Genomic DNA, 13,187 nt, shown 5'->3' with positions numbered 1-13,187 from the left:
GAACTAGATCTTACATTTTCATCTGATTAAATTGATAATGAACTTCACACTCCATTCTTTGGCTTGTAGGTACTTGTGCTTATTTCTGCGATGTCCACTGAGAGTGGCCATTGTAGACTTCAGGAAGGGGAAGTGAGGGACCACACACCAGTCCTCATTAAGAGATCAACAATGAAAAGGGTAAGCAGTTTCAAGTTCCTGCATGTCAACATCTCTGAAGATCTATCTTGGGACCAACATAGTGATGCCACTACAAAGAAAGCACAACAATGTTATATTTCATTAAGAGATTTGATACGCATGTCATGAAAGACTCTAGCAAATTTCTGCAGGTACCATGGAGAGCATCTTACTGCTTACTTCACTGCTGGTGTGGAGGGGCCACTTCACATGATTGGAGAAAGCTGCAGAATGTAGCAAACTCAGCCAGCTCCATCACAAGCACTAGCCTTCCCAGCAATGAGGACATTGTTAAAAGGAAATATCTATCATCAAGGATCCCCACCACCCAGGACATGCCCTCGTCTCATGGCTACCATCACTGAGGTACAGGAGACTGAAAACGCACACAGAGTGTTCTAGGAACAGCTTCTTCCCTCCACTATCAGACTTCAGAATGGACAATGAACCCATGTACACTACCTCACAATTTTTTCTCTCTCTTTTTTAACTATTTAAAATATATATACATTACATGTTTTGTTTTGATATGCTGCAAATAAACTTTTCTAGATTATTTTTCTCATGGATAATTGCTGATAGACTTCTGGATTAAGACATTGCTACCAAAGATGTGTGACAGCTTATTGTGGTTCAAAAGCAAAGGAATTCAATTAAAAACATTAATAATAATACTTTTTTTTTAAAAAAAGTAAATTGTGGCAAACTATCACCACAAACAATGAAGAAGTGAGCGAAGGCAAAGGAAATTTGCGAGACATGCCCTGCTGGTGCACTGCGAAATTGACACACTTGGAGTTGGAGCCTTGCTGGTTGGAGTGAACAACTCAGAGGGGAGAAAACAGGATAGAGCAGTCCAACCTACCTGGATGCAAGGGTGGATCGTTCAAAGTGCTGAGCTGACTGGGAGAGGTCGAGAACAACTTCTTCAGCAGTGAAAATCAGGTCCAAAGTGAATCACTGGGTGGCCTGGAGAGATTTTCTACAGTGAGGCCTGGGTCCTAATGTGAGGTACAATCCACTGTTTGGACAACGTAAATGCTGGCCCAGACAGGATGGAAGGCAGGGTGTCGGGCAAGGTTGGATTGCTCAGGGCACTGAGCCGATTTGGAGAGGGTGAGAACTGCTTATCCGGCAGTGAAATCTAGGCCCGAAGTGAATCCCCTGGGCGGGGCTGCACCGTAGTGAGAGGGTCGGACAATTTAAACACCGGGCCAGTTAGTCTGGGGACTCTTGTCTCCACGATGCTAATGCTGTGAGACTGCCCCAGCTGCTGTGCTTCGTGCCTGCAAACTTTGCGGCAATTTGCCACACTAATATGATGAACTGAACTGAAAATAACCTGTTCCCAGAGTAAAATGTTGTAATAATTTGTCCATATTGTTTTGTGCCACTCTAGAAATTCAACCTAGCAAATCACCTCTTAAAACATTTCTGGAGAAACTGAGTTCTTCTACATTTTCAGCTTCTATTAGGATAGTCTTCTTTCTCTCAATTGGTGTGGGAACATCATCATTAGGTAGGAGCATCTCATTGAATGTTGTATCCCCTTACATTACATCAGATTTCCAGATGAGGACATTTCTGACTGTTGCACAAATTCCTTCAAACTGCCAAATAGACAACATGGTTTGGAGGTGGAGCACCCTGACTGGTACAGCAATTTGAATTAAAAGAAATGCAAGATAGCTCAAAGTTCAAAGTAAATGTATTATCAAAGCACATATATGTCAATGGATATTGCCTTAAGATTCATTTTCTTGCAGGCATTTAGAGTAGAACAAAGAAATAGAACTGTTAGTATAACTGTTCCTGAACCTGGTAGTGTGGGACCTAAGACTCCTGTACCTCCTTCCCAACAGTAGCAGCGCGAAAGGAGCATGGACAAGAGAAGGACTGCAGATGCTGGAAATCCAAGCAACACACACAAAATGCTGGAGGAACTCAGCAGGCCAGGCAGCGCCTATGGAAAAGAGTACAGTCGACGTTTCAAGCTGAGACCCTTCACACGGGTTGGATGGTGAGGGTGCTTGATGGCAATTGCTGCTCTCTTGTGGCAGCACGCCCATTCCTTGCTTGTGCGAAGTTCACAGAGTACAGAGAGTTCATGGTAATAGTAAACACAACAATAAATACACAATGAGTACAAAATCATAGAATGGTGCAAAGTGTAACAGTGCAAACTGAGGTAGTGTTGCCTTTCTGCTTTTGCAGTGGAAGTGCTGGAGTCAAGTAGGGGTAGGTTGGGCGAAACTGAGCAGTTCCAGGAGTCGTGGCGAGAGTGGAGGAAAGGAGGGGGTGGGGAAGATGAAGTGGCGGGATCACATTGACACAAATGCTGGACATTATACAGCTCCTCACACATACTCAATATTGCAGCATTAGTGCCATTTTTCATTGACCTTTATTCCTTTCAGTATATATGTGAATCTATTCAGTAACTTCTTGGTTAAGTGTGAATAGTCCATAAGCTTCATATAGGTCACCACTGTCTTCATTGTTTATATTTCCATATAACCATATAACAATTACAGCATGGAAACAGGCCATCTCAGCCCTTCTAGTCCGTGCTGAACTCTTGCCCTATCCTAGTCCCACCGACCTGCACTCAGCCCATAACCCTCCATTCCTTTCCTGTCAATATATCTATTGCCATTCATTCCAGCAGCTTTGCACTGCCTGCGTTCCCTGTGTTCTTACTTTACTTTCAAGAAAACAATCAAAAATGTCCCTTGATACCACAATTATAGCAAATAGACTCCATGTCTGCACACATTAACGTCCACACAGATAGTATCTCTCCATCACATTATTCTTCCCATTTCCTAAAGATACCCTTCAGCTTGGCCCCAGCTTACAGTCTGTTGTATTGAGTGCAGTCTTCTTTGGGGCTTTATGCTGGGGGAGCAGCATCAGTGCTGGTGATGCAAAAAGACTAAATAAACTCATCAAGAAGGCTGGATCCGTCCTTGGCTACAATCTGGACTCTTGAGTTAGTGGTGGAGAGGATGTCACTAAACAAACCGTCATCCATTGTGGACAATCTGGCACATCATCTTCATGATCTACTGAATAAGCAGTGGAGCACCGTTTCAAACAGACTCATTCAGCTCCACTGTCACAAGGGCTGTTACGGAAAATCTTTCCTACAAAATGCAATAAGCATATACAACAGTTCATCTCCATGCGACAGGAGAACACACATCATAGTACAACAGTCTCTGTTTTATTATTTTGTACATTATTGCACATTGGTAAATAATTATTGTGTATATTACTATTCCATACTTTATTATTAAGTCTGCACAGGTTCCTAAGATTGGCATATGCTCCCACTACCTATAAAGTGCTCCAAATGGCATGCGACTCTAACATCCTCTGACAACAAAGTCCAATTCTTGGCCTTCACATTTGGCTTAGCTACTAGGCCAAAGGAACTGTTTCTACTGAAAAGAGGAAGGGCAAAGGCGCCTCAAAACCGTTGCTTCGGGCAGGTAGTGTCATACGCAGGGCACTGATGGCGGACCCAAATGCAAGACACAGACACTGAAGTACTAGGAACAGGACTAGGTGTGTCAAGAAAGTAAAGGAAGTGGGGAAGAAATGATGCTGGACATTGACACAGGCCCTGGACGAGACTAAGATACAGGGCCTGGGCTAGGAGTTGAATAGGAAAGCGGAACCAGGAACTAGGAGCCTGGGCTTGGACTCTGAGCCAGAGACTGGACATGGACCCGGAACTTGGGTCTTGTCTCTCGGGTTCGGACTCTGGATCTAGGCCAGGACAAGACATGGCTACAGGATGGGGCATGGCTACAGGATTGGACATGAGACTCCTGGACAGGACGAGGGAACCCCAGCACCGGGCTGGGCGAGGCACATGGACGGGACGAGAACACGAAGCCCTGACTTGGTCGAGGGAGAGACAGGAACGCAGAGCCTTGGTCGAGGGAGAGACAGGAACGCAGAACACAGAGCCTTGGTCTTGAGAGACAGGAACATGGAATACAGAGGTGAGACCCCTCCTTGGGAACAGGACGTAGGGCCGGGACTCATACACAGAATGCTGAACATGACGAGAAGGTTCCCAACACAAGGTAGCGGCAAACGGCCGGAACTACCTAGCGAAGGCATGGACACAGAGACAGTTCCAAACAACGAAAGACAGTTCCTTATCTAGACACAGCAAGGCTCCAGTCTTGCTCCGGTGGTAGAACTTGACAGCAATACAGGCAAGGCTTCAGGCGAAGGTAGCAGGCGAGGGCTACAGAAGGAAGGGAACAGTCCAGCAATTGAAGCTGAACCCACTAGCTGTTTATGTAGCCAGCCCAAAATGGGAATCATGTGCCTCAATTAAGGCACACAACAGGACAAGGGAAAACTGGAAAACCTAGAATAAGGAACAATGGACCGGACCGTGAACCAGAACGCGGACTTCACGGACCGGACCATGACAGGTAGGGCTCATCAGCTTTGGGTGGCAGCCCGCCTAGGAGAAGGAAAACTAATTTTAAACCTCCTCTGTCTTGCGGCCATGGGAAAGGCTTCAGGAGTAAATCCCGAGGAAGCAATCTGAAGCCTGGGTCCCTAAGGCAGTTTGATGTTGTTACAGCTTCACTCTGACAACTTCTACGGCAACACTGGTGCCAAGCTGTATCACCAATTGCCCTTCCCTTGGACTACATCAGTGATGTGGAGAGGGGGAACCCAATGCATGGATAATCACTAGTTCTTCAAATCTTTCCACTCAGACTTACACCTTCGAGAGGACACAGTCCACCAGAGGCGCAAACATGTGATCCCTTGGGATCAACGGCTGCCTACTAAATTTGAATTGAATTGAATTAAATTGACTTTATTTCTTATATCCTTCACATACATGAGTAAAAATCTTTATGTTACGTCTCCATCTAAATGTGCAATGTGCAATCATAGTCATTTATAATAATTTATAGTAAATAGAACAGTCAATGTAATATAGAGTACACTCAAATCAGTGTGAGTTAATCAGTCTGATGGCCTGGTGGAAGAAGCTGTCCTGGAGCCTGTTTGTCCTGGTTTTTATGCTGCGGAACCACTTCCCAGATGGTAGCAGCTGGAATAGATTGTGGTTGGGATGGCTTGGGTCCCCAATGATCCTACAGGTCCTTTTTACACATCTGTCCTTGTAAGTGTCCTGAATCATGGAAAGTTCACAACTATAGATGCGCTGGGCTGTCTGCACCACTCTCTTGAGAGTCCAACATTTAAGGGAGGTACTGTTCCCATACCAGGCAGTGATGCAGCCAGTCAGGATGCTCTCAATTGTGCCCCTTTAGAAAGTTCTTAGGATTTGGGGGCCCATACCAAATTTCCTCAACCGTCTGAGGTGAAAGAGGCGCTGTCGTGCCTTTTTCACCACACAGCTGGTGTGTGCAGACCACATGAAGTTCTTGGTGATGTGGATGCTGAGGAACTCGAAGCTGTTCACCCTCTCAACCCCAAATCTATTGATGTCAACCCGTCTCCATTCCTCCTGTAATCCACAACCAGCTCCTTTGTTTTTGCGACATTGAGGGAGAGATTGTTTTCTTGACACCACTGTGTCAGAGAGATGACTCCTTCCCTGTAAGCCACCTTGTTATTGTTTGAGATAAGGCCAATCAATGTAGTGTCGTCGGCAAATTTAATTAGCAGATTGGAGCTGTGGGTGGCGATACAGGGAGTAAAGGAGGGGACTCAGTACACAGCCCTGAGGGGCTCCTGTATTGAGAGTCAGAGGGTTGGAGGTGAGCGAGCCCACTCCTACAACCTGCTGGCGATCTGACAGGAAGACCAGGATCCAGCTGCACAAAGCAGGGTCAAGGCCGAGGTCTCTGAGCTTCTTGTCGAGCCTGGATGGAACTATGGTGTTGAATGTTGAACTGTAGTCCAAGAACAGCATTCTCACACAAGCATCCTTCTTCTCCAGATGTGTAAGGACGGTATGTAGAGCAGTGGCTATTGCATCATCTGTCGATTGGTTGTGTAGGTAGGCCAATTGTAGGGGCTCCAGTTTGGGTGGTAGAAAGCTGCAGATATAATCCTTGACCACTGCTAAGTGTGTTTTTAAATGTTGCTGTTGTAACAGAAGAATTTCCCACTCAGGATCAATAAACTATTTTTTATTATTAAATTCCAAACCTTTGCTGAATGATCTCAAAGTGCTTGTTTAACCAGAGACTCCATTACCTAAACACTATCAAATGCCTACAGAAAGCTCAATATATTCTCACTGAGTACTCTTCTTTCATCACACACACCTCATACTCTGTCACTTTCCAAACTTGCATCAGAGTTTAGCAATCCATCTCACATTAACGGCAAGGTCTACAATAGTTGATCCAGTTTCCAACTATTATTCTTACCCTGTTGAACTGCAGGAAAGAGGGTGGTGCACTCATAATATTCAATTAGTTTAACCAACTCTTTAAATTTCCATCCCTGGGGTTGGCTGGAGACAGCAAAGTTTTTACCAATTTGAATGTTTTGGCAACTAAAGCCAGAAGCAAAATTACATTTTTATTAATTTCTTCAATGTTATTTTCATGCAAATGCACTTTATTCTTCTTATTATTTAGTCCATGGTTCAATTGAACAACTAAATGAATTCTAAAGAGCCATTTACGGTTGCCTTGACAACAGAACTATGCATGAGGCTGTTCCATAGCTCCAGAGGAAGACCCACAAAATCTCCTAAAAAGCGAGGAATAATAATTCTGAAAACATGCTCTCGGTCTGCCTTCATTACCAACCATAATGCCATTAAATATATACACCTACAGGCTTAAAAAAACTTACAAAATCACCAGTTAAGATCATGCACAAGACTGTGTAAAGAAGCAATTTTTAGTTTTAACATAATCAATCAAGACAACATTAATCACAAATGAGATTACATGGTTCCCAGGGATTCCAATGAACAGTTTCAGAATGCCAATTCTTTTTATTTCATAGTACTTAACAAATCCTTCAGAATAAATAATTATAGTAGAAGTGGTATTGCTAATACAGTATTTGGGTTGAATTGAATTGGAAACCAAAATCAAAACCTAGAGAAACTGAGATTCCCCAATCTGCCTCTGGTAAATCCACCTCAACCCCGCCCATGGATTGAAATCCCCATGCTTTTGAAATAGAACCAAAACCTGTGGACTGGAAGGATGTTTTGTTTTTCCTCACTTATCTATGTTGGTTTAATTTATTTATTGATGTATGTATGCTTTAATGGAATACTTTTTTTCATTTTAATGTGTTTGTTTCTTTGAAGCAATTTTAAAAATGATTAATTTCAGAAACACTCAATAATTCTGACAGAGACTCATAGACTTTGAGAGGAGAGATGGATGACTCCACCTCCTAGTAATACCTTTTATGACAAAGACTGTCAAGGCACCAATTGTACAGTACTCCAGATGAGGCCTCCTCACCACACCTTGCTGCTAGATCAGGTTAGCCAAAATAATGAGGGCCATATGTCCAAAAAAGGATAGTACTGGCAAGAAGAGAACTCAGAGGATGAATGTCAGACTGAGCAGTGGGCCAAACTGGGCAAGATTTGCTCCATTGAACTTATATGGTATAAAACAGATGTATTTCTGATTTTTTTTCTAAAAATTTATCATTTTTAGCCATTTTTATCTTCATTGACTTCTCTGCACTGCAACTTAATGGAACAGTTTGGAAATATCTTAAAATTGCATTACCTAAGAACGAAGGAGCCTAGATTATTTTAGTTCCCCTGTGCTCTCTGCTCACATGTGCATGCTTTAATCATGCCTCTCACCCAACTTAATGTTATTATTTGTATTCTTGTCATATTGAAATATACTTTTAATTTACTATTAATTACCAGAATCAAGTTTATTATCACTAGCATATGTCATGCAAATTGCTGTTTTGTGACAGCGGTACTATGGAAAACAAAAGTTCACTGTAAATTACAATAAATAAAGTAAAATCCAAATAGTAAGGTAATACAGTAGTTTATCATTTCATTTTTGAGCTACATTGAGCTCCAAACTAGAAAGGCAGAGCAGTCACGAATAATGCATTGAATTTTACCCTTTAAAAAATCACCTGTTCAGGAAACATCTGTGTATGGCATTAAATCGATACAAATCAGGATGCACTGAGTGCAGCATGTTTAAAAGAATGCCCAGTATGCTTGAAAATCAAAGATCATTTCCTATTACAGGCTTTATTTTAACAGAGATAATGCTGCTTTCACCACTGAGCAATTGCTTCCACAGTTTAGACAGTTCCGTCTGAGTGACGCCATTTGGCCAGAAACAAAACTGCCCCAAGATTTCATGCAAAAAAGCTGCCGAGTAGAAGTATATTTCTTCATACTCATTAATCCCAATTGTACCAAGTCCAGAGCCAAATCGATCTGCATATTCACTGGCTCAACGACCCAATGATAGGACGCTGCGATTGCACATCAACAGTTGCAGTAACTGAGAAAGCTGCACATTGTGCAAAAACTGACGCATGTCACATCACAAGTCCTATTCTAATGAATAAAATACACGTATTTGGATAAACTCTCAGAAATCCTGCAATCCACCAAGGTTCTTTAAGCACCAGATTAAGGGGTAGTCCTTACCTTTTGAAGTGTGTTGGGGCTTGTTGGCGAGCTGGCTGTTCCACAGAGCCCCAGAGCTGGGTGGTAAGGGTGGCATGCCCTGTCCTGTGTGCCCATCGATCTTGGAGACCAATCCACAACCCCAGAACTGAATCGCTGATTCACTGAGGGGGGAGACTTGCGAAAGATGGGCGCCTCCACCACGTTCGGCTTGCTGACTTGTACTTTCCACCGGACCCCGTCCTTCCTGGAACTGGGCACATGATACTTGGTGGGCGTGCCCCAGGAGCCGGCTGCCGATGGTCTTGACGGAGACCCTGAAGGGGGAAGTATCCCCAGAGTTTGTTCGGAGTCCGCATTCCAGTTCCCAGACTGGGGGCTCCTTTGGGAGGTGACCAGATCCAGGAAGTGTACAGTTTTGCTGGCTGATGAACCGGCTGAGGGTGAGAGTGGGGGGGACCAGTTCACCCTTGTGCCAAACTTGCATGCGTTGCCGGTGCTGATGCTGCTGCTCCGGCACGAACCACAGCACCGAACATCTGGCCAGCGGCGGCCACCTCGCTCCGGTTGCCCGCCATCACACAGACCCTCGCAGGCTTGTTTGACGTTGTCCTGACAACCGGCAGCCACGCCTCCGTTGTTCGTGGGTGAAGCCGGCCGATAGCTGGCGAGAGCGGAGCCCAGTTCGCGGCCGGCGTTGGTCTCTGTACATTTTAATCTGGAGTTGGATGGAGACTGCAGTCGAACAAAAAGGAAGGAAGTCTTTACTTGTTTCTCAGCCATTTCCTGCTCACATCATTATCCACACTCCGTTGAAGGGAAGATTTCCTAGTAGATATAAAAAAAAGTCAAACGCATATTATTTAGAAAGTTGCGTCTCCTTAATTAAACGTCATTTTGACGAAAACAACAACGCCGTTCGGTGCTCACAACTTTGTCTAAGAAAGTAAATATTACATTGGCAACCACGTTTCTCTAGCAGCACGTGGAATTACCCTGAAGAACTGTGGCATATTGAAACATTCAGACCATTAACCGTTCATTAGCCAAAACTGCGGCAACGTTAACTTTCGGAAGGATACAGTCACTCGTAACTGGCAGTTCTTCGACTCACTACTATTACAGGAGAGCAAATGAATCAGGAATAACCGCCAAACTTACCGCGTCCAGTTTCACCCAACCAGCTGTGACTTTGACCACACCAAACTTACTTTGCAGTACACCCGTAGATTGTTTCAATCGCAAGACTTCTCGGAAACCCTTGAATATTACACTGGAATTGGGTCGCATTGCTTGTTCCAGTCTCTTTCGCAGAGGGCGGCCCAATATATTTGGATATCGCCGCGTGGATTTGTAATGTGATAAATTCGAAGAACAACGCATCAAGGAAACCACCATTCAGAGCATCAGGAACTTAGTCATGCTGATGATGAGGCCTGTGATGAATTAAACGTCGGCTTGAATTTCCTTCTCTGAACTAGTCTTAGAATTCACAGGAACGCGGAATTAAAGACTTTCATTGCAGACGGAACAAGATCCACAAATAGGAATTCCTAGACAAGAGTTCCATTGTAATCCATCCGCCGTCAATGGCTGATATTATATTCTTTCTTTCTTTGCACGTTGTTTTGTTTAACTTGCAAAAAGACTTCATCTACTTACTTCCCAAGCCAAGATGTGTCCCGAAGTTGCAGAATCTGCAGTCTGAAAAGGGTAGTTCATAGCGAGCGCACACACACTCTCTCACACACGCATTATAACGGACCAGGCTGCATCTGGCATTCATTGAGAAGCCGCCTACGCTTTGGTCAGCGCAGAAGAACCATAAAATAATCTCTAGGGACAAACTGGCAATCGGAGGAGGCTGACGAATAATATTTACAGATAACTTACAATACTGTTTATAAAGAGTAGCCTCACACAAAAGTTGTTTGAGGAGTCCCTGCCAAATTTATTACTTTGGATATAATCGAGTCTCTGTTAACTTGAGAACTATGCAAGTTCCAGAGTCAATGTGATCTTTGAAGGGAATAGAATCGCATCAGTGGTTGACCAAACCCCAGGCATAGCTCCAAGCATAAGCAAATAACTTGAGGCATTTTAAATGTGCACAGTAATTAGTGTTAAAGATCAACATTCTGAGGGTCATTTTATAAACGGACTAATTTGCTTATAATAAACAAATTTATTAGATTACAGATTATGAATAGTTTCCCGGGGAATTTATTTTTTTTTAATCACTTTATTTCCCAGAAAGGCAGAGAACAAGTCCCTCTATGCCTAATCCTCAATGGATCAGGTTAAGTAGTGTCAGATAACAGGGACATGTTCAGGTAGCGTCTGGGTACAGGATCACAGGTGGTACTGGTCTGAGAGGGGGTTACGTTGAAATGGGTACCGTTTGAAATTAGTGTCACGTCGACTACTGTCTGAAAGTAGGGAGATAATGGATGGATTCATGGTGAAAACAAATATTAAATCCAAATGTTGTTTGAAAGCAGAATTAGTCTGGGCTACATCCGGCTACTGTCAGGTGGATTTGCAAGAATAGATATGGTTTAGGCTCTCCAAAGTAAAAGGATCACTTGCAACCAGGCCTCCTATGAACCGGGTACTGAAACCCACCCTGCTCCAGACTGTGCAACTAAGTTCCTTCACAGTATTAGAGCCAACCCACAGTAGAACACTTTAGGTTTTGAATTCATTCTAACAATTCTGGAATGACCAACAACAACAAAAAACAAAATCTTACATTGACCTGAAACTCAGTTTAGTCAAGCAAATAATTCCATCTCTTTCCTCATGGAGGACAAATAGCAGTCTTGGAGAGCTATGTAAATAGAAGGTTTTATAACATTCCTGGGGTAGTTATACCCAGTTATTCAAAATCTTTCATCACCACAAATCACCGCCAAAGTAGTTAATAGTAAAGATGGTATTCTGAAGTATAACTGTTGCTGAAACATAGGAGAGGAGAGCAACTGGTTTACAGATATCACTTGCTCTCATAAATGTTGTTGCAATAAGTCACAAGGTTGTCTGCATTTTTAGGAGTTTATTGGGGGTTAGTGAGTGTACAGATCCTTCCCTGCTCTTTGAAATAATAGTGCAAGATCTTATACTGCTACTCATCATCACAGGAAGGTTTCAGCTGGACATACCAAACAAGGGAGGACATGTTCAAGAGCAGGAAATTTTCTTGGAGCTTTCCAATTTGGAGAATTTGCTATCCCTAAGTAATAGCCAAACTTGTAACAATAAATTCCAGATTGAACCACTGGATTAGTATCTAGAGGATTGCAATAATGATCCAGAGATGAGTTCACGCATCAATATATCAGCTGGAACATTAAAAAAAACAGAAAATTAAAGAATTTGGGATTTTTAAAAAGCTAGTATCATTTAAAATGCCAATGAAAATCATCAAATTATTATAAAAAAAAACACATATGGTTAACCCATGTCCTTCAGGAAAATTCACCTGTAAAATGTAACAGCCTAAATGAATTGGAAATGAAAAAATGTCTCACTTCCCAAGGTAGTCTGTTCTTTTGCTGTCAGTGTTGCATGTTCTAAATCCATGATCACTTTTCAGACTACCTAACACTGTCTTCATTGTCCTGGCTTTGCTTATGCACTGACTACAGAAAAATCTCGAGTACCAAAGGACACCAACTGAACCCAGAGACAGTGAGGTGATGTCATCCATGAGTGGCACTCTGATATCTTAAGCATCACTTCAAGTAGTAGCTGTCATGGTGCATAAGACCATCTGTTGAGAATAGATCTACCATGCTTTAAGTGGAATGTATTTTCTGCAGCAATAGGGTTACTGACCACAAATTTTGACAACCAGAAAAATTTGCTTCTCCCTTTAATATCTGTGATTCCCTCCTTAAAACTTTCCATCTCTCCACCTCTTCTCCTTTAAGACATAGCTCCCTCCAATGATGCTGCTCAACACACTGAGCATTACAGTTGAAGGGTATGTGAAAAAAAAAATCTGTTACAGGGAAATAGATGGAGGGAATGGGTTGGTATGATTTCTCCGAGAGCTGGCACAGCCTTGGTGGGCAGAATGATTTCCTCTGTACTAAGAAATATGATAGATGAATGTTTAATAATATGAATCATTAGGAACAATGGAACAGGAATAGACCATTCAGCCTATCAAACTTGTTCAGTCTTTTCATATCAGTTCGCCCTTCATGAGCTTAATGATATTGGTAACTTGATAAACAATAACTGATTCTGCTTTGTATTGTAGCCCATTTTCCGACTTAGTTCTGTAAGCCTTCTTCCTCTTGTCTAATAAAATCCATCATTTCTGAAATATTTAATTTATCAAGATCAATTTCTTTTTGGTGCACAGAATTCCACATTTTCACTATCCTATGCTATC

At 42.7% G+C, this 13,187-nt stretch overlaps 1 protein-coding gene across 3 annotated transcripts in view; it reads right to left on the bottom strand.

Moving 5' to 3' along the window:
• The window catches only part of psd3l (pleckstrin and Sec7 domain containing 3, like), a 532,485-nt gene extending 521,929 nt beyond the window's left edge, over positions 1-10,556 (bottom strand). The window contains exons 1-2 of one of the 3 annotated variants that reach the window (XM_072256350.1): positions 9,947-10,556; positions 8,807-9,613 (exon numbers count right to left, since the gene is read on the bottom strand). In XM_072256350.1, the coding sequence (XP_072112451.1) occupies positions 8,807-9,568 (762 nt within the window). In that variant the 5' untranslated portion in view covers positions 9,569-9,613; positions 9,947-10,556. The remainder of the gene's footprint in view (positions 1-8,806; positions 9,614-9,946) is intronic. The other 2 variants (XM_072256351.1, XM_072256352.1) reach the window with 2 other exon arrangements.
• Positions 10,557-13,187: the final 2,631 nt, after the last annotated feature.

Source organism: Mobula birostris, chromosome 4 (assembly GCF_030028105.1).
Source record: "Mobula birostris isolate sMobBir1 chromosome 4, sMobBir1.hap1, whole genome shotgun sequence".
Taxonomy (NCBI): Eukaryota; Metazoa; Chordata; class Chondrichthyes; order Myliobatiformes; family Myliobatidae; genus Mobula; species Mobula birostris.
Note: the sequence above shows the minus strand (reverse complement) of the source record. Positions and strands in the feature narration are given on the sequence as shown.